We start from the raw sequence: 22,201 nt of genomic DNA on the forward strand, positions 1-22,201 counted from the left end.
GCCACATCTAGGTTTGAGAACCTAGATGCACAAGCTAAACTAACTGAACAAGGTATAAACTATAATTAATATCTGTTTACACAATTCAAGGCTCACAGACCGTCTAACTACCACTAAGCTAGATCCACGAACCGTCTAACGCGCTCCTTAGCTAAAGACTGTCACCTGAAAAACACATCATAGCAACCGTCAGCGAATGATGCTGAGTAACCCACTCCCACGCGTTAAGTACAATATAGGTAGATATAAGAAATCATTTTGAAACTGGAATACATATATACTTACGAGACTCTAATTTAAATCCAAGATCAGGACTCAAGACACAACAACAAACTCGATATTATAGAACAATCACAAAGACTAGCATGCGTCCTAAGTACACGATACAAGACGTAATAAACAGATAGGCATATAAATAGCAAATAGAGACAACACAGGAATCCAAGACGATCAATTAGCAAGTAATCATCAAGTCACACAATCCATCTTCCAACCTTATACCAAGTTTCAACCTTTTCACTCCACTCCATCCTTATTTCAGTTCCAACTTGTACCTCCAGCCACCCTTATACCTCCTCCTTATTCCTCCGGAGCAACTACATGCCCCACTCCGTAACCACCAACAAGTCCACCAACATGGTAGGACCGAAGTGTCATACGCATGGTCCGTACCTCTAGTACCAATACCAAGGGGTTAGCGCATATAGCTCTAACATGACACCGCGACGCTTATACCCTGACCCAGGCCTTTAGCCAGCTAGTCCAAGGGGTGGTCCGTGCCTTTAGCACGATAACCGAATACTCGTAGTGCTTTCCGCCAACAATTCATCTCCACCAATCACAATCTCATCATCATCAGTCGCACCGATCATTGCGCAATGACCACGATACTCATCATCATTCAATCAATCAACACATAATCAATCAATAATAATCAAGACATAACAACAACGACACGTACTACACATAAATTCCTAGAACGGTACTCAAAACATCAAACGAGACTCATACACGTCAAACGGGGTACAACGGGACACGGGGAAACATCAAATGGGAAAAACACCACGCCCCATACCCACTTTTCAGCAGGTGGAGGACCACCCGCCGGCGGGCAGCCTTGATTCCAGCGGGTGGCCGGCGGGCAGGCCACTGCCCGCTGGAATTGGGCACGCCGGGCAGCGGGTAAGTGGTGGGGACTGGTCCCCCCACCTACCCCCCACTGGTACTACGGTAGAAATTCAATTTCGGGTTCGCTCGGGGAACTCAAAACCATGTCCAAACACATTCTAACACATAACAACAACATCACAGATTCAATTAACGAAGATTAAACCAAGAATCATTCCAAATACGTTCTAACACGATTCCTAAACATGTCAAGACTCAACATCAATCACATAACGATTTATGAGCATCCGGAACCTCAAGAATATCAAGAAATCTATATGCAAAGCCCTAAAGACAAGTCCTAGGCTACACTCAACACCCGATCATGCATAAACCCTCCTAAATATACCAAGAACATCACAACAACGAGATCCACGATATAAACCCTTGCTGACAAACTCTAGACATAAATAAATACAAGATCACACATATAATCAATCACAACATCAAGATCAACAAGATTATCAAATAAACATAATATAAATCCTAGGCAAAGCTCTATCAAGACTCAATCACAAAATCACACATCAAAGGAGCCAATAATCAAGATATAGCAAGGAAAATAGGTTTTGTAAGACATTGGTTACCTCTTAGCCCTAATCAATATCCCTATCTACTAAGGTTCTTCTCTAAGATTCTTCTCCCAATTGATCTTCCTAGACTTGTTGGTTGGGGATTTCCTTGGCTGGATTACCTGAGAGTATTTTCTAGTGGGAGGGAGGTGAGGAAGGGTTCTATCTGCTTCCTAATCCTCTATTTATATGTTTTAGGGAAACCTATCCAGAGTCTGAATAATAAGGCTCACTTTCCTTATTCCATATGGGCTTAAGGTTCCTAGTTCAGGTAATGGTCCACGATTCATTGCGGACCGCCTGGATTAATTAAGAGAATTACAATTGGATTAAATTCCTTTTAATTATTTTAATTAACGGGAATCAATTTAATAATTAATTCAGATTTGAAGACTGTAACACGGGGTGTTACAAACAGTCTGGGATGTTAAATGACAATAACGATAGTATGGAACTAAATTTGGAATTGCCACTAAAGACAAAGGACCTCTGGTGGAATTAACTCCTTCATATTATATTAAAAGTATAGTTGATAATTTGGATAATAGTGATGGTATGATTAATAATTGTTAAAGTAAGAATTTTAGATATGGTAAATGATTCAATTTAATTATGGTAACATGTAATATATATTAACGAAAGTTTAACCGTGTAAGATAATTTTTTTTATGATAAAAATAATAATACAATATTTGTAGCGCAATGTACAACTCAATAAGAATAGAAATACAAACATAAATCATGTGTGTAAACTCTCTATTAAATAAAAACGAAAATGCTCTCGGGAGTCTCTCCCAAACCATCGGCGGTGAGGTCGCCAGAAGACCAAGATCTCCTTGAACGGAGCACAAAGAAAACTAAGACGGGAAACCATGAGCCCAGTGAAGGTGTAACAAATGGTGATCAAGTGATGGAAAATGGCGAGACAGTGAGCCCACCTGTGACCTCGCCGACGGCAAACATCTTCTACAAGGCAGTGGCTGCGAACGAGACGGTGGGGCTAGAACCAACTGAAAAGGATTTGGAACTCATCTCTGATGATGAAGTGGACGGGGAGGACGAAGTGGACGACCCAATCTATCCAAAGATCACCCTTACGAAAGAAGAAAAGTTCCATATGAGAATAAAATGGAGATTAACGCTGATCGTCAAGGTGTTTGGCCGGAGCGTGGGATATACCTATCTCCTCAAAAGATTGATGGCCATGTGGAAACCAAAGGCGATAATGGAATTGGTTATCACCGCTAATGGATACTTCCTAGTGAAGTTTGGATCGGAAGACGATTACGACTTTGCAAAATACGAGGGGCCCTGGATGGTTCTCGACCATTACTTAATCGTTAAAGAATGGAGGCCAAACTTCGATCCTTGGACAAATACCACCGAAAATATCCTTGCCTGGATTCGTATGCCATGCCTTCCAGCTGAATATTATGATCATAATTTTCTGATGAAGGTGGGTAGGAAAGTTGGCCGCCCAATCATGATAGACACAGCCAAAAACCTTGCATCAAGGGCTAGCTTTGCTCGAATCTGCGTGGAGGTGGACATCACAAAGCCTCTACTGTCAAAGTTTAAGGTTGGAAAGAGAGTTAGAACGGTAACGTACGAAGGAATCCATCTAATATGTTTCAAGTGTGGAATGTATGGCCACAACCATGAAAAGTGTGAGAAGAAATCTCCAAACGAGAATATGGCCGCTCAGCCAGCGGATCAGACTGAGCGTAGCCTAGGAACTCCGGCCACCGGTGACGCGAATGGACAAAGCGCCACCCTCAACGGTAACAACGTGGTATGTAAGGTAACTTCCATACTTAGGCCGGAAATCATGGAAGACTATGGGTCTTGGATGATTGTTAAGAAGCCAGAAAGGAAACAAAATCATAAGCAAAATAAGAGGGAATCAGCGGGCAATAAGAGTGGAAACAATGGTCAAAATGGGAGGAATATTAGGGGTGACATAAGGGGAAATAATTAAGGGTCTAGATATGGAGCTCTAGCAGAGACTGTTGAAGAGAATACTGAAATTCCTGAGGAGGTCGAAGAAGAGCAAAATGGGCTGGTTACTACAAACAAAACCCGCCATGCTAAATATAGACTTGACAAAGGCAAAAGGCCTGCAGTCCAAGTATCAGAAAAACAAATTCAGGGTAATAATACTCACGGGCTTCACTCTAAGCAGGCCATGCAAGATGGCACGTCGACAAGAAAAGAAAATACTCAACGTAAGAAAGGCAAAGAAACGAACCAGGCGGCTGCCGAAAGTGAGCACACAATGGTAAGAGGTGACAAAGAAGGTGGTAAGACCACGGAGACAATATCCCTTGCCACGGAAGATGATAACATCAATATCCATCTTGTGAAAACAATCGACCCAGAGCATTCCAGTGACCCCCCAGACGGGAATCTGCAGAGCAATGGGAACATGGTGGTTGATGTGGAAGCGTGTGCTGACGGCATTGAGCTGTTGGATGAGGGGGAAATGGAGATGGAGCTCTGAGATGCTCCATCCCAGGTTTCTTCTTTCTCTGTGTTTTTGTCTTTTTCCTTTTGGCTTCGTGCGTTTCTTTCCCTTTCGTTTTGTGTTTTTTTTCTCCCTTTTGCTTTGTGCCATGCGGTTTGTGCTTTCCCTCTTGTTTGTTGTTTTCATGATCATTATCACTTGGAACTGTCAAGGGGCGGCCTCAAAGAGCTTCATGAGGACTGCCAAATGGATGATCAAAAACCATGCTCCTGATATTTTATATCTTTTGGAAACTAAAACCTCAGGTACGAACGCAGATGGTATCTGTTAAAGACTGGGCTTTGACAAATGGGTCCGGGTAGAGGCTCTTGGCTACAGTGGTGGCATTTGGGGTCCTTTAGCAAGATACTATTCAGATTGAGATACTTGGTTCCCATCCACAGTTCATACACATGAATGTCAAAGATAAGGACGGTCGAGACTGGCGCTTCACATCAGTTTATGGCAGTCCTAATATGCAGCTTCGAAGGCGTCTTTGGAATGATCTGAGTCGGAGTAAAGTGATAGGCAATGGTCCCTGGCTCATTGCGGGGGATTTTAATGCGGTCGTGAATTCTGATGAAACTTCGAACCAAAATGGTGGTGGTACTTACAGGAATGCAGATTTTAAAAACTGGATTTTCAACGAGGGCCTCGTGGACCTCGATTTTTTGGGACAGGCCTTCACTTGGAAACGTGGAAATGATCATGCGACGTTCAGAGGTGCTAGGCTTGACAGAGCTCTTTGCTCGACAAATTGGATGGACTTGTTCAATAACACAAGAGTCTCTCACCTTGCTGCGATTAACTCGGACCACTGCCCAGTGAAAGTAGAGATTGGGGGACATTTTTAGACGTTGTTCTCACTCGTTCAAATTTCAGGGAGCTTGGACAAAACATGTGGGGTTCCTGGATCTAATTAGAAACAATTGGAATAGTAATGAAGATGCTTGACATAACAAAGACAACTTGGTAAGAAAGTTAGAGGATTGGAATAGAACCCACTTCGGGAACATTCACGCTCGGAAAAGGCATTTGGAAAGAAGGCTTGAAGGGATCCAGAAAAAGTTTGATAGCAGCTGCAACTAGGGCCTTATCAAATTGGAAAAGAGAATTAGAAAAGAAATGGAGGAGGTGATTCACCAGGAGAAAATCTTCTGGTTTCAACAGTAAAGAGAAGAGTGGATTAACTCTGGTGACAGAAACACTAAGTTCTATCATGCAGCAGCAAAAATCCGCAAAGCCAAAAAGAAGCATTACCGGATAGGGAATGAGGACAGTACTCACCTGCAAAACGCGAAGGAGGAAGATAGAAGAATTAGAGACTATTTTGTTTCTATATTTACAAAGGAATTTGATCAGGTAACTAAAATGTTGAACGGTGGGAATTTCCCCTCCATTCCAGAGATTCTTTGGAGCAACCTCAACATTACAATTGATGAAATAAAATCTGCCCTTTTTGAGATGAGCCCACTAAAGCCCCGCGACATGACGGTCTACACGCTTGTTTCTACCAAAAGTCATGGGATATTGTGGGTACTTCTGTCTACAAGCAAGTGAAGAATTTTTTTCACAAAGGGACGCTGGAAAAGGGGATGAATGACACCCTCATATCCCTGATTCCAAAGAATGACTACCCAACCAGTCCTAGTCATTTCAGGCCAATTAGTCTTTGCAATGTTCTTTACAAGATTATTACAAAGGTAATGACTAATCGCATCAAACCAATACTTAGAGAAGTGGTCGGTATTGAACAGAGCAGCTTCGTTCCAGGAAGACAGATAGCAGACAACATTCTTGTGTATCAAGAAGCCCTCCACTCCACGCGAACTAAACAAGGTGCGAAAGGCTACATGATCTTAAAAGTGGACCTAGACAAGGCCTATGATAGACTTAACTGGGATTTCATCCGTGAAACCCTCCAACAAGTTGGCATGAATGAGACTTGGGTAAGGAACATTATGCACTGTGTCGAAACGCCTTGACTTGATATTCTTTGGAATGGCAATCAGTTAGAGTGGATCAACCCTAGCAGGGGCATCAAACAAGGGGATTCAATATCGCCCTACCTCTTCGTCTTATGTATGGAACGGTTGAACCACATAATTAAAGAGCAAGTCCAGGAAAATAGATGGAAGTGCTTCAAGACAAGCAGGTATGGTCCGACCCTTTCCCATTTATTTTTTTGCTGATGACTTGGTCCTTTTTGCAGAAGCTTCACAGGATCAAATTCGAGTCATCAAAGATTGCTTGGAAAAATTTAGCAGAGCTTTAGGACAAAGAGTCAGCCTAAACAAGTCACAGATCTTTTTCTCTAAAACTGTAACCATACAAGAGATGCACACCATCAGTGAAATCGCAGGAATCCCCATAACCCCTAATCTTGGGAGGTACCTTGGAGTTCCCTCGATTCATGGGAGGACAACTATAAGCCTCTATGCCCCTATCCTTGACAAGATTGATGCCAGACTTGACAGATGAAAAGTTAAGTATCTCACCCTTGCGGGTCGCCACGTTCTCGCCCAATCGGTCCTCCAGGCGATCCCTTACTATGTAATGCAAACCACATACTTTCCTGTAGGTATATAGGAGGCAATTGATAGAAGAATCGGGAAATTTATATGGGGAAGCACACCGGACAACCACAAAACACACCTTTGTTCGTTGGGATAAAGTGATCCAGCCGAAGGAAATGGGAGGTCTTGGCCTCATGTGACAACACAAAATTTAATTTCATAAATTCAGTTTTAAGAAATTTCAAAATAGCCAACTTTGACTATATAAAAATTTTTGCGATGAAATCGGTGTTTGAATAAATTATTTTGAGCCACTTTTAAGTAAATTCAACATCAGGACTTATTTTAAATCTAAAATCTCAGATTTTCGGGTACATTTCGTACCTAGTTTTTGATCCAAAAAGTCAAACTGAGTGAAACCGGGAGAAATCTGAAGAACCTAAACTAAGTGGTTGTCTAGAAAGTATTTTTGAAAAATGCATTTTGACCCCAAAACTATTTTAAATCATGATTCTAAACCTTGGTCCATGATGCAAAGTGGACCATGAACTTCCAAGCTTTTGTCTGATCCTTTTAACACCAAGCCAAATTTCCCACTTTGCCCTCAACCAATCATTGGCATTTATCCTAGGGTTTTGGACCCTATATAAGCATCACTATTCCTTTGCTCATTCCTTATCTCTTTCCTTGCCTCTCCACCATTGTGCTCTCTGTAGAAGGAAGAAACCATTACAGTAAGGGCTCGTTTGGTTCGCGGAAAATATTTTAAGGGAAGTGGAATTGAATTCCATGGAAAAACAATTACTAGGAAGATGAATTTCATTGTTTGGTTGGTGGAAAAAGAATTACTGGGAATACTAATTCTATTGTTTGGTTAGATTTGGAATTGTAAGGAATAACGAGTATAAAGACCTATATGCCCATACAAATTAATAAGAGTAGTATAATTAAAAAAGAAAACAAGGATAAAATTGGTAATCCATATCACTTTTTCTTCCCATCTCCCATGGAAAACAAAATCCTTGGTCCAACCAAGGATTTTGTTTTCCTCAAATTTGAGGAATTCATTTTCCAATGGAAAATGAATTCTACGAACCAAAGACCGGAAAACAACATTTTCCTCCACTTTAAGAAAAATGTTTTCCTTTGGAAAACATTTTCCATGAACCAAACATCCCCTAAGTTTCCAAGTTCATTTCGAGCCTTTCATTTCCATCCTTTTCTTAAGGTTTCATCTCTTAGTTTTCAATCTCTGGGAATCACTTCTTAGGCTTGGTATGTGTGTTTGTCTGAGGTGTTTAGGTGGTGTAAAAGGTGGTGAAAGCTGAGTAGAAAGGAGAAGGAATCCACACAAGAAGAAGAGGCAACAAGAGGTATAACCTCATGGACTCCCAAAGCAATTTTAGACTCTGTGAAGTCCTGTTTTATGTTTGAAATGAGTAGAAATGCTAGAATATTGGTGTGTTTGAGCTATTAAGTGATTTAGTGTTGATCTATGATGTGTTGTTGATGATTTGAGAGTGTTTATTTCTCTGAAAATGTCTTACAGGCGAAGTAAAAGCTCACTGGTGCACAACACAGTGTGCACCAGGTGAGACACGGAACTAGCCAACGGCCCTAGGGAGGAGCCGTTGGCTAGGACCGTGGAGGAGCGGCCCTAGGGCACGGCTCTAGCCTAGAGCCGTGGCCCTAGGCCGCCGCTTGGCGGCTCCAGGCGGCGGGGCTCCTCAAGCCCCGCTAGGCGAGGTCTGTGCAGTGGCCAGGCCCTTGTGGCTCAGCTACGTGTCGTTTTAGATCGAGACTCGCGGGCCCTCGAGGCTCGGACACTTGGGATCGTCACAACGCACGAGTAGAGTTTGATTTCATTGAATTGGAGTAAAAATGAGCATTTTGTGATAGAATTTGTGAATAAGAATGCTACAGAGAGTGTCTGAGAGTAGTTACAGTGAAGAAAAATGTTGAGCATTTGGTCTTGGCTATTTATTTGAGAAGCATGACAATTATATGATTGTTAGATAATGAAATATTATCCATATTTGTTAAGTTTTGCTAGAAAAGCATGCCTAGATGTCTATTATGACTTGTTGAGATTATTGCAAAGAATATTAAGTTTACAGAGCATGATTACAGTAAATGAGTTTATTGTTGAGCATTTTGAGTCCAAGTGCATGTTGAATACTTGCTAAGTGTTTGCCAATGAAGATTTGTTTAATTATAATTTATAAGCATGTTTATAAAATTGTTGAGCATTCACAGTGAAAGGAGAATTGAAGTGTATGCTACAGTATAGTGCATGTTTGAGCATACCATGTTTTAAAATGCATAATTGGCCAAAGTGAGCCTAAGTATTATTTTCAAAAACTCATATCTATTTTGGAAGGTCATTATCTCGTCGCATTGAGAAATTGTTGAGAAGTTATGTGCATAAGTAAAGTGTTGCATGAGTTGAAATGCATGAACTATATCTATATGTATTAGTGTGAGTAATTCGAGGTTTTGGAGGACCGTTAGGACTATGTCCTTTCTGAAGAAAAGAGATAAGATCGGATAGAACCGACAAAACAGTAACGAACATTGCGAGCCGACAGATTTACCATGTAACGCGGCGTATTCCCACGTTACGAGGTTAGAGACTTCCCGTCGCGCTTGGAATCCTGGTTAGGGGGTGTGCACACTAAAAGTACGATACCTGATTCCACAGAGAAAGCAAGCAAGAAAGAAAGATAAAGAACCAAGAGAGTGGTTCTGTGGGCGAGTTGAGTATTAAGCAGGCTAGATTGCCGAGCATATAAAGGTCCATTCACGAGTGTGAAGGTCCTACCTCCCCCACGAGTTACAGGTTCCGTTTGCGAATGCACGAGATTGCACCGTACGCTAGGGCTTCGCTGCGGCGAAGTACCTGCCTCGCACAAGAAGAGAAACGAGAAGTATGAGAAAGTTTGAGCAAGAAAGAAATTGAGTCAAGAGACTCAAGAGAAAGAAATCGAGTCAAGAGACTCAAGAGAAAGAAAGCGAGTCATTGTGACTCTAAGAAACCTCCACAGAAAAGTATTCTTTTACAAAAGGGTGTATATGTATACCTATCTATACTTATACTATAGCATCATGTTCATTTTATTGCATGATCAAGTTGTTTGCACGAGATTGCATATTGAGTATATGATTGCACTAGATTGCATATTGAGTATATGATTGCACTAGATTGCATAATGAGTATATGATTGCACGAGATTGCATATTGAGTATATGATTGCACGAGATTGTATGATGAGTATATGATAGCATATGACTGCTTAGAGAATATGTGATAGCGCAAGATTACCTATTGAGTTATGTGTTAGCATGAGATTGTCACTGAGATATATGACAATTTAAGATTATTGATAAGATAAGTATGTGATAGTATGAGCTTATTGATGAGCTAAATAATTGCGAAAGCATGCCTATTTGTTAATTAGGTTGCAAGCATATAGAAACCCTGTTAAGCATGTTAAAGTGTTGTTTAAGTGCTTGAGAATACTTGCTCTAAGTATGTGAAACAAATATTTTCCAAAGGTATATACTGTAGTACTTTACAGGGTTGAGTGGCGTTATACTTAGCTTCATGCTAACGGGTTTGTTTTCTACTTGTTGTTTGTTAACCCCTTTCAGGTGGGCCCAGTTCATGAGAGAGAGTACGAGTTAGACTAGACTAGCATTAGTTAGCTTTTGTCGTCTAAACTCTTGATGTTGATTTGCTTTTGAGACTTGTAGTTGACTACCCTATGTTTGATGGTGCTGGACACCGGGGTTTATCCCCTAGTTTGATTGATGACTAGTAAAACTTTTACGATTTAGTTTGTTTATCCTTAGCCTGTGCAATCATCGTGAAGGGTGATTGTGGCGGTGACACCTCTAATTAAGTTGTTTAGTACGTTTATTTCGCTACCTTAGCTTATCTTTCAAGGTTAAGTCTGTTAATAAGGTTTAAGAAAAGTGGGGTGTTACACCTCAGGTCCTCCAAGGACATCAATCTCGCCTTTATGGCCAAACTAGGGTGGAGAATGCTGACAGATCACTCTAGTCTGTGGAGCCAAGTTATTAGAGGGAAGTATGTCAAAGGAAAACAAGGCATTACCATGTTCCAACCCAAAACAGGAGCATCAAATGTTTGGAGGGGCATTACGTCTGCCATGCCCCTTGTTACAAGAAATATTCATCACATTATTCATAATGGGGATGGAGTGCGTTTCTGGAAGGACTCCTGGCTTACAGCTGAACCGCTGCACACCCAAATTAATGTTGATTGTTCTGAGGGAGAAGACACCCTTGTTTCGCACCTTTGGGACGCGACGAGGGGGTGGAAGTGGGAGAACCTCACCAACCTCCCTCTTAGCATAAAAAGGAAACTTGAGCTAGTTGAACTCCGGGATGGAGATGACGAAGTCACATGGAACACGGAGCCATCAGGTATGTTCTCTGTTTGATCGGCTTATAATACGATACATGAATGTGTCTTGCCTGTGCAGGACCCTATTTGGAACCATCTGTGGAAAATCAAGGCCCCCCAAAAAATGAAAACCTTGATGTGGACTATCATCCATGACAAAATTATGGGAAACATTGAACGACGAAGAAGAGGCTTTACCATGGCTGGAGACTGTCAAAATTGCCCAGGTCAGGACGAAACCACGGAACATATATTCCAGTCTTGTTCAAAGGCAATGGAAGTGTGGGAAGGGCTACAAGGAAAGATGGGCAACTGGAATATCCACCATACCAATTTCAAGGAGTGGATAACGTGTAATATTCAACCAAGCAGGAAAAGAATGGAGGACATAGACAGACCCGCTATGTTCGTAACCACTTTGTGGTGGATATGGAGATGGCGCAATAACAGTATCTTCAAAGGGGAGGTCATCGACTCCAACAGGAAGGTTGCTTGGGTCTTGGAAGCGGGAAAGGAAATCAAACGAGCTTTTGATCGTATGCATGATGGGCGCTCCAACATCTACAAGTGGAACACCATGAACCCACATTGGTCCTCTTCGAATGGGCACGAGTGGATGCTGAATGTGGATGCCAGCGTCAAACCTTCATCTCAAACAGCCGGTTATGGTGGCATCCTCAAAAAAGCTAATGGTGATTGGATGGGAGGCTTTATTGGAAAATCAAACCACGAGGACGCTACACTTGTGGAAGCCGAAGCCATTTCTAAAGGCCTCAACTGGGCTTGGAGGAAAGGCTTAAGAGATATTGAAGTCCAATCGGATGCTGAGCGTGTTATTAATTGGGTCTTGGGTAACTCTGAATTAAGAGGCCCCATTTGTGAATACGTTGAGAACATTCAAGAATGGTTGAAGGAGAGCTGGAAGCTAGGTATCCCTCCGGAAGATCGTTCGCGAGCAAAACGAGTGCGCCGATGCCCTTGCAAATATGGGTGCGAATATGAATGTGGAATGGCGCGAGCTCGAGTGGTGCCCTCTTGGCATGGAAGAGATCATTGATAACGACCGTCTTCGAGCGAGCTGGGCTCGTAGTGAAAGGAACTAAGTTATTCTTTTCGGGGTATCACCCTCCTGTTTGATATTAAAAAAAAAAAAAAGACATAAATCATGTGTAATAACATTGGTTTACTCTTATACGTTTTTTTTTTTTTTAAATTTAGATTTTAGATAATAATAATAATAATAATAATAATAATAATAATAATAATAATAATGTAACTATTTTTATAAATTTGATATTTATATTTTAGAAAATAACTAACAAATCATTATTAATTAAAACCTAAATGAAATCAAATTTATTTATTGTATATTACTCTAATATATAATGTCAGACATATATTATTATTGGGAGAAGACATATATTATTATTTTTTAAGAATATAAGAGAATATTTGGTGGATGCATTAGCACGCATAGCAACAATAATGAAATGCTAATGAAAGTTATAAGGGTAGAGATAAATTGTATAGTACAACTCGAAAACACAATGTACAAACTAAAAATACGGACATAAATTATGGATATAAGTTAGATTGAAACTTATTATGTTTTTATTTAGATATACACAAATACAAATCTCTTTCATCACTAAAACATGTTAATTCGACTAGACTAGTCTTATATCATGAAATGCGAAGACAAATTAACATGTTTTGGTGATGATATAAGACTACTATAGTCGAATTAACATGTTTTGGTATTTAAAGATATATTTGTATTCAACTAGACTAGTCTTATATATTTGATATAACAGTATACAAGACACAAAAACTCACAACATAAAACACATATATATGCACCAAGGTCCACAGTGCATTGTGAACCCTAGTCCATGGTATAAGGATTGTGAACACCGAAAAATTTTATTGTGAACCGTGATCTATGTAGCAGTGTGGACCATGAAGTATGTATCAATTACACTTCAGTTTCATTTGACAACATTGCTATGTTTTTTAGTTTCATTTTCCCTCCACACTAGTTTCATTATAAATTATAACAATCAATGTTGAAAAAATCGCTAGGCGCCCTCTAGGCGCCTGGGGACCGCCTAGGGCGCCTAGAACGCCTAGGCGGGCGCCTAGCGCCTAGGCGCCGATTAATCGGCGCCTAGGCGCGCTTTTTGCAACAGTGATAACAATACTAAATTATCATTTTAATTCTATTATAGTTTCATTTGATAATATACATTATTGTTTTAGTTCTATTTTTTTTTTTTTTTGGTTTAATTTTTCATACACATTAGTTTAATTATAGTAATATTAATATATTAATGATCTTGTGGTCTAGTGACATAAAGTGGCTTTTCTAAATGGTAGGTCATGGGTTTGATCCCTAGTGGGGGTGGTATTTTAATAGCACTTAAGGTCATTTGACAATATATGTTATCGTATTACGTATAGCTCCGAATTTTAGTTTCATTATAGCAATACTAAAGTGACGGTATTTTAATTGCACTTCAGGTCATTTGACAATATATGTTATTGTATGACTCCTAATTTTAGTTTCATTTTCTACACACACTAGTTTTATTATAGCAATACTAAAACATCATTTTAATTATACTACAGTTTCATTTGATAATAATGTGCTCTGTTTTTTAGTTTCATTTTTCACACATACTAATTTCATTATAGTAACACTAAAGTATTATTTTAATTGTACTACAGTTTCATTCGACGATCATGGTCCACACAGCAATGTGTGGATCATGGTCCACTGTATAACAATTGAATAACACCATCAATCTCAACCTAAATGAACATTATTAATAGAGAAAATTACCTAAATATTATATCTTTTCGATATGTAATTAAGGAACAACTTTATTCGCTGTTTTTATTTAGTTATTTATTTATTTATTGATTTCTTACTATACAAGCTAGCAAGGTGGAATGAACATCTAACTATGTGACTTCATACCTGCTAGTGTTGACTATGGGAACCCAAAACACCATTGTGTTCGTTAAGAGATTTAAAAAATAAAAATAATTATAACTTGGATTTTACTCCCAAAAAAAAAAAAAAAAATGCAAGTTCCATTTGTTGGATAGAAGTGTTGTACCAATGCCCTAATAGCAGCAATGATAATCAACTCATGTTTTTCAAAATCTTTTTAACAACAGATTTTTATTTATGTATAATTACATTATTTTAATTTTAATTTGTTCAAGAAATAAATTACACTTTTTTTACCTTCTTTTTTTAGTTTCTAGACTTAATTGTTGAATTAATAGTTCTCCGAATATTGAGGTATTATCAATTATGGTCCAAAAATTTTAAATTGACCAGAGACAATCCTTCTAGTTCCAAAAAGTGACCTCTCGTGATTCTCCGTTAATCAAACCATGAATTAGGCGTTAAAATGGAGGGCAATTTTTTTTTTTTTTTTAAAGATTCTCATTATTCTTTCTCTGCAATTTCATTTATTTTTTCCCACGGGACTAGTCGCCGTTCACCGGAAGTTTATTTGAGCACCCATCGTCTCCATTGTCGAGGTCTACCAAGCATGCCTAATAATTGAGAAAAAATGTCTGAAATTACAGAAAAAGAAGGACGAGAATTTAAAAAGACAATTTTACCCTCCATTTAACGCCTAATTCATGGTTTGACTAAAGGAAGACCATCGGAGGTCACTTTTTGAACTCGAATGACTGTCGTCTCTAATCAGTTTAAAACTTTGGGACCATATTTGATAATATCTCAATACTTTTGGAGGACCATTAGAGGTATTAATTCCTTAATTGTTTTATTTATGGCATTTCCATATGTTTTGTTTTCCTATTTCAGTTCACAATTCCAAAATTATATCTTTAATCGTAACCTAGCACCCTATTTGCATCATGAGTCATCTAAAATTGAAGTGAAACACGACTACAATTATTTCATTTCTCTAAATTTTCATTCTCTATTCTCTGTTCTAAAATTGAAAAAAAAAAAAAGCATACAGTAAGGTTGCTCTTTCTTCAAAAAACCAGAAAAATTCTCCAATTAGCAAACACATCTGACGGGCAGAATGTAGATGAACATGAACATCAGAACATTTAAATTGAATGCAAAAATCATGTATTCCATTCATTAATCTGTGGTGTGGCTCAATTCTTACAGACAGCTGAATAAACTTCACCAGATTCATCAAGACTTGATGAATAAACACCATACATAAGAACACAGCAACAAAAATCATCACTTGACTGACTATAAGTACATAGATTCTCAGGTAGCTATGCACAACATATTCCGATATCCCTAACTTTTTGACTGTCCCTGACTAGACACAATGTTTGCTACTGTCTACTATTGGTAAAGGACCCAAAGGAAAAAAAAAAAAAAAAAAATAATAATAATAATATAGTTCAGAATAATTAGGCACACCCCGAAACAGGCGATGTGCGAATACCAAAGCGTCATTGCATGTACAAATCCTGGCCGAGACTCATTTAGAAGTTTAACTCCATCCAAGCTTCTGTGCGAAGTATTTCTTATCGGCGTTAGCCAAACGATCTTGGAACATCGCCCATTCACCTCGACATCTCTCTTTTACCTACAAAAGTTTAATCCAGGTAATTATTCAGACTAATTCTTGAATGTGACAAAGAAATTGTGTAGTTGGGAGTTCATTCTTTGTAGTAAGCAATATGTTACAAAATAATATCGCCGGTGCTCCTTGTATGTAAAGTGAGAGAAAAATAAACTGGGCGTGCTTGGCAAACCATTATTAACCATGTTCTTGGGTGAGCAAGTGGAACTGAGTTTTGTAAATCCTTGTTTGTGGAAAAGTCTAGATCGGGTTGTTGATTTCCAGGAAGGTTAAAACTAGAGCAATTTGACCTTAAAATGGTTTCCGAGTCGGATTTATTTCATTCATGATCCCGACTAACTTATTCTTGTTCCCAAAACTACCATGGGCAGACAGTAAGACACAGGCGAAGGAAAAGGAAGGACTATATACATACCCCTTGCCACGCAACTTTACCATTTACAACCTGACCCTGCATATTGCATCAATACAATAGTAAAGAGATGAGAGCAGATTAGCATTAAAAAAAAAAAAAAAAAAAAAAAATCGAACATGAAGTATAGTTCATTCATTACAGTGCAGAAATACGGGACACATATAAGCAATAACCAAGTCACGAACACAATTAAAAGGGAAAGAATATGAGTGTTTTGGATTTGAAGTGTAATAGCATACTCATTCTTCAAATTTAGGGAACAGGAAAAAGAAAAGTCACTTTGCTTCTTAAACTGTAACTTTGCAAAACATTTATGTAATTTAGTTTTATGGATCCCTATTTTTCAATGCCCTGAAATGGCGGAGTCCTTCCTCCCAACGGGAATGTGGCAATGAAACTGGAAAAGTAATTGATAAATCCAGATATACAGAAAGGGTTCAACGCAAGATTAAAATACAACAATCAGAAATTAATGATTACTCAACCTGAGCCCCGAGAGAAGGGATGACTTGATGAATTATCCACTGTGAATCAACAACACCAATCTTTTGATGAGCGGGCTGCACAGACCAAAATAAGAAGTCTTAAAAGATAATTCTTTTAAGGGTGCTTAGAGAAAACCCCTTTTCATTCATTCATGGGGGATGAACACAAATTCAAACCTCTACACATCTTCTGAGAGCAAAATCCAATCCCCATCCATGCACCAGATCATTCTACAAGAAAATAAGCAAATAGTAACCATTACATAATTGTTTTGATAAGTTGGTAGTACCAATGGAAATCCAAAAGGCAATAAAAGAATCTCAAGATTGTGAAGTACCTGAATCATATGCCAAACACATCGCCATGCTCCTTGAGAAAACACAGGAGCCATGATTTCTACAAAACTGAACAAAAGCAGAAATCAGGCACAACTAGAACTAAAAACTGCGGTCAACAAGTATTAAGAAATACAGAGCATCTTATAAGGAGGGAGAAAAATTACGCTGCACAGGGAGGAAGATGCGGATCACTGCACCAGCCTGGTTTCTCATCTGTATCTCTGTTCATCCATGAGAAGAAGAGTTAGAACCTTGCACAAGGACAAGCTACTTGAGAAGAAAAAAAATGTAGCCATCTCAAAAATCATAGAGGGAGTTGGACACAAGAAATCTACTTGTGAACTTCTCTGTCTCCTCTTCTTTTTGTCATCTGCCATGTCAATCCATTGTTTGGCTCCAGACCAGGCTGAGATATCTCTAGACCATGTTTCCTCACTAGCTGAATATACCTGGAATTTTGAGGGATCCAAATTTAGTCAGAGAGACAATTTACAAGAGAATTTTGATTCCCAATGAAAAAAGTTATTAAAAAAAAAAAAAAAAAAAAAACAAGAATAAATTATAGAAACTTGCCTATCCCCATTGAAGTGTTCTACTCCAAGATCTTCATCCCAAATAAATATGTAATCATAAGCAGCTACGACATCAGGGTGCAAAAACCGCTTTGCATACCACCTAGGAATAAGGAAACATGAAGTGTGAACTGTGAAGAATATATAGGGAAACATGAAGTGAGTGAAAATTATCTAGGGAAATATGAAGTGCATGAAGATAACATAGGGAAACATCAAATGTGTGAATACTGTAATAGGTGAACAGAAAGTGTGTGAAGAGTATAATAGGGAAACACAAAGTGTGTGAAGATCATGGAACTGCAGAAAAACTAAATTGTCCAAATTTAACTTGAGATATTGACCCTTAGCCTAGTAGTTGATGTAAGGCCCCTTGACCTTTGGTTGGGGTTCAAATCCCATCAAGAGCAATCCTATGTGGGGTATTTTAGTCCCACCTTATGGGGGGTATTTAGTCTGCATTTATTTAAGGGTGTTGTATTTAGTCATTTTTACTTGATATTGGTGTTCTAGAGATTGTAAATTGTAGTGTATCGATCATTTGATTGTAATTGCATTGTATTCTCATTGTACTAAGGAAAATAAAATCAATAAAATGTCAACCTAATAAAAATTGTGTCTTACCATTTTGTCTGCTTTTTAATACTAACATGAATTGCACGCTTTGACCACTCAAACTGATCCCATTCAGTTGTCCGACCATCATAATGGAAAAGCATTATTTGAAAATCTTCTGAAAACTAAAAATAACATTACATAATAAACTCAGTACATGGAATCCAACAATGTACATAAATACATATATACAAATCAATAATGCTACTTATTTCTCGATAGAATTCCTTCATTTAAATAACCTTTTTAACCGCTGCATTGATATTGTTCCTCTGGTCCCAACCAACTGTAAAGGTGACCAAGTACTTCGGTTTCCTTATCAGATCCTGAAAAATCCAATAATGTTGAAAGACTGGCAATCAAATAATGCACTAAGCTTTTGTGTGTGTGTGTGTGTATTTGGGTTGAAGAATGACTGCTACCATAGTGTTTATTACTTAATTATATTCCATACTCATAGAACAAGATAAGGCAGATCTGTTAATCACTGAATCTAGTATATGTTAGATGCATAATAGACTGAAAACAGAAGAACTCTACTCCAGCTATTTACACACACACACACAAAAGGAAGAAGAAAAAAAACCCACAGATGACCACAGCTAAAATATATAAATGAAAATCTAAAAGCATCAATAAAGAAGATATTACAATGAAATAATAACAGAGCCAATTACAAACTCCCAAGTATAAGAATACTATTCAGTACACCAAATTTGCGGATGGAAAAAAATTTATCAGTATTGTACCTCATGTGGATCACCCCATAATCTTCGTGGATAAAAATCAGATTCTGCGACTACAATTCCTGGTGGCAAGGACTCTGCACCACGGGGATTGGTAGGTACATAGACCTGGATGTCAAAACAGTTATTATCAATAAGTAAAAATCACGAGTGCTCTGAATAATAAATCCATAACAGCTCTAGTTCTCAACCATATAAATTCCCAAAATACATAAAAATCATTTCAAGAAACTTCTCTGTATATCTTAAGGAAAAGGCAAATATATGAAACTATCTTCATGATGTGAAAAGGAGAATTTTAATATATGGGAATCAAAATTCTATTCAATAACTGGACCACTTGTATGCAGTCCTAAAAGAAAATTTAAACAAAAAGGATAAAAGGGAGAGAAGTTGAAATGGTGGTAACTGATTCTGACGCGGGGGGGGGGGGGGGGGGGGGGGGGTTGAGGGGTGGGTGGGGGTGGAGAGGGAGGAGGAGAAGGCAAGACTGAATGATAGTGGACTTTCCCTGCTTCTATTGACGTAAAAGAACTGCTTGGTATCCAATTTACACTTAATAGACACATTATAGACAGAACAAGAATTGTCGATATGTAATTTGGGGCAAACAAACCACTTGATCACTACCAAACATTAACAGCATTTAATGAGCCAAAAAAAATCACCAAAATAACAATCATTTTATGCAAATTAATGGCCTCCCGACCCCTATATAGATTAAAACTTAACATGGAATTCCAATCAAACCTGTCAGCCTGCTGTTTATAAACTTCATTCACCTAACAAATCTAATACATAAAAGATAACAGGACAGGACAAGTATCGAAATCCAAAAAATCTTATAACAAATAAGTACCTTAGGTGTTATGGGAGTGCTACCCGAACCAAGGTTTTCAGGGAAACTACGACTAGCAAAATTTTGATGCTCGTCACTGGCTACATCAAGAGATGAGATTTTAAGGCTTGAAGGTAAGTTAATCTGCACAAGATCCTTGAGAATCAAATGGATGACAAATATATAACTTTACAATTTGGAACATGCACATCCACCAATTGGCAAACATACCTTCGCTAAAGAGACAAATGGAAAGGACATGCCTATAAAATATCCAAACACCATTCCCATTATTGTTGTCATAATAAGTCTGGCACTATCATGTGATTTTCTGCAATTGGAAGGAATTTAAAGAAAAATAACACACACACACACACACACAACATTAAGACTTCATGAGCTAACAACTGCAAAAAGAAATTTTGTGCTAAAACTGGAATATAAAGATATCTAACAAGTCTAAGGAAAAAAAAAATTAGTGGATACTTCCAAATATTATATATGAGAACACACACACACACACACATATATATATATATAGCTGACCTGCGGTAAGGGGTTCCCATTGTCATAAAAGTTGCCCAATTTAAAGGTCATGCACTAGGCAGAAACCAAGTCTTTGAGCAACTTCTGAAACATGTATAGCATCATCCAGCCTCAAGCAAGCAAACCTCACAGGCCTGTAAAGGAGTTTTATAAGTCATGCAGTGATAAGTTCACATAATTCATATGCACCTTCATCACCAAAATTTTCAATCTGATATTCTCTCACATGCATCAAAAATTCTTTAAGCCAATCTTTTTTGTAGTGGAATCACCAACACCAACAAACTATGAACCAAATTGATATAGAAGGTGTTTCAGAAATCCTTATTATAAATCATGTTCTCAAAGTCACTATGGGTATCACTTTGCAAATTAAGTTATCAATCAAACATGGGATAGAATAGCACTCCATGCTTCCACTAATCTAAATAATAACCCAAGGAAAAGAACTCAGTCAGAATCAGATCAAATCACTCCTTTAAAAAAAAAAAAAAAAAAAAAAAAAAAAAAAAAAAAAAGATCAAATTAAATTTAAATTGATAAGAATGATTTGATGAAAAAAATAATAATATTCAACTCTTCTTTCACATATCATAATTTTTTACTGTTTACTTCATTCTTGGAAGTTCCTGTATCCCCTAAAGCCAGCAAATTTCATAACCGAAATAGAATAGCCAGGAAATAAACTCATTAAGCACCAGTGTCAAATTTGTTTTCCAACATAACATTTGCATCAATTTTTAGGAAAACCAAAAACAAAATGAAAAAGATCAAATCTTTTATTTTTCATCATACATAGAGCAAATCTTATGTTAATTATACTGATCTGCGGAGAAAAAGAAGCTAAAAAATATACAAGCATAAAACACAAAATGCCCACAAATATAAATTACACTAATTCCATTTAAAATGATCCCGATTTAATTTCCCTTTTCAAATAGCAACTCTAGTTCGAGGATTCGATGTGAAAATGAATTGCTGGGATTAGTTCCAAATGAATGGGAAAGCAGCGTTGACAAAGAATTGGAATAGGCCCCCAATTATCATTCAAACAAACATTACAATAGGGAACATTAAATCCCGAAAACCCCTACATTTATATTTCTGAAGGAATCAGAATTGAAATGGGACGAAAAAGAGGAGAAAATAAAAAACTATTGAAAACGAAAACAACAACAACAACAACAAAATAAAAAATTCGAAATGTAGCAATGGCGAATTGCATAGTAGAGGAAGGCGCTGGGTTTGTGAGTCTTACAAGTTTCACCGATGGATTGAAAAGGGAGGAGACTATGGGGGATTGGGTGTTCACCTTCCTGACTCCTGAGAGACCGGTATGAATGTTTGATATGTTGCAGAAGACATATAAATAAAGATAACCATATGCTCTAAAAGGGTTAGGTCCATTTAATGGCGAAATAATTCACATTTCCCTCATTTATATTTATATTAAATTAAAATAAAATAGATAGGATTTTCAACGGTGGTGTTTGCTTACTCTGGGAGGTCGGTTAGCGCTTGTTAACCTTTCTATTAATCTCGTTGAGTAGTTCTATATGCTTAGATTAACTTCAAGAATTCTACAAGAAAATTGAATCTTTTGTGAGGAGCTAGAGATAAGATTTTAAGAGTTATATTATCTAATAAGGTGATAAAAAAATATTGTTTGGAAGGGCGTTTCAAATTTCAACTGAATGGTGTTAATAAGCTTAAAGCAAATGACCCTTTACCAAACACTTGTTTTAGCCTATTGACTAAGTCAATCATTCAAAGCTGGTCAAATCAAATGAAAAATAAATTAATCAATTTTCAAGTATTCCTTTAATATCATTTCAAATTGACCACGTCAATATTAATTAA

The 22,201-nt window shown here is 37.9% G+C and overlaps 2 protein-coding genes and 1 long non-coding RNA gene across 6 annotated transcripts in view; 1 reads left to right on the forward strand and 2 right to left on the reverse strand.

Moving 5' to 3' along the window:
• The first annotated feature begins 2,514 nt into the window (after positions 1–2,514).
• On the forward strand, positions 2,515–4,239 carry LOC109174421. Its single transcript, XM_019323660.1, has 2 exons — positions 2,515–3,520; positions 3,719–4,239. Exons 1-2 carry the CDS (start codon positions 2,515–2,517, stop codon positions 4,237–4,239), a joined length of 1,527 nt encoding a protein of 508 aa, XP_019179205.1.
• Positions 4,240–4,957: 718 nt separating this feature from the next.
• The window catches only part of LOC109173491, a 30,038-nt gene continuing 12,794 nt past the window's right edge, over positions 4,958–22,201 (reverse strand). Inside the window, exon 4 of the long non-coding RNA XR_002052922.1 lies at positions 4,958–4,968. This is a non-coding gene — a long non-coding RNA (uncharacterized LOC109173491). The remainder of the gene's footprint in view (positions 4,969–22,201) is intronic.
• Positions 15,288–21,716, reverse strand: LOC109173468. 4 transcript variants are annotated; one of them, XM_019322713.1, is made up of 15 exons: positions 21,600–21,716; positions 20,342–20,475; positions 20,027–20,126; positions 19,817–19,939; positions 18,961–19,065; positions 18,454–18,537; positions 18,221–18,336; positions 17,598–17,699; positions 17,360–17,473; positions 17,189–17,245; positions 17,024–17,090; positions 16,863–16,916; positions 16,692–16,760; positions 16,201–16,242; positions 15,288–15,788 (listed from the first exon to the last, which is right to left on the reverse strand). In XM_019322713.1, the coding sequence occupies exons 2-15, from the start codon at positions 20,365–20,367 to the stop codon at positions 15,693–15,695; spliced, it is 1,155 nt and encodes a 384-aa protein (XP_019178258.1). In that variant the 5' UTR covers positions 20,368–20,475; positions 21,600–21,716; the 3' UTR covers positions 15,288–15,692. The 4 variants fall into 4 exon arrangements, with proteins under 4 accessions (XP_019178258.1, XP_019178251.1, XP_019178267.1 ...); XM_019322706.1 differs by having other exon boundaries at positions 16,201–16,236; positions 16,686–16,760; XM_019322722.1 differs by having other exon boundaries at positions 16,201–16,236; positions 16,686–16,760; positions 21,654–21,672.

The sequence above is a fragment of the Ipomoea nil genome, unplaced genomic scaffold, assembly GCF_001879475.1.
Source record: "Ipomoea nil cultivar Tokyo-kokei standard unplaced genomic scaffold, Asagao_1.1 scaffold0146, whole genome shotgun sequence".
NCBI classification, from domain to species: domain Eukaryota; kingdom Viridiplantae; phylum Streptophyta; class Magnoliopsida; order Solanales; family Convolvulaceae; genus Ipomoea; species Ipomoea nil.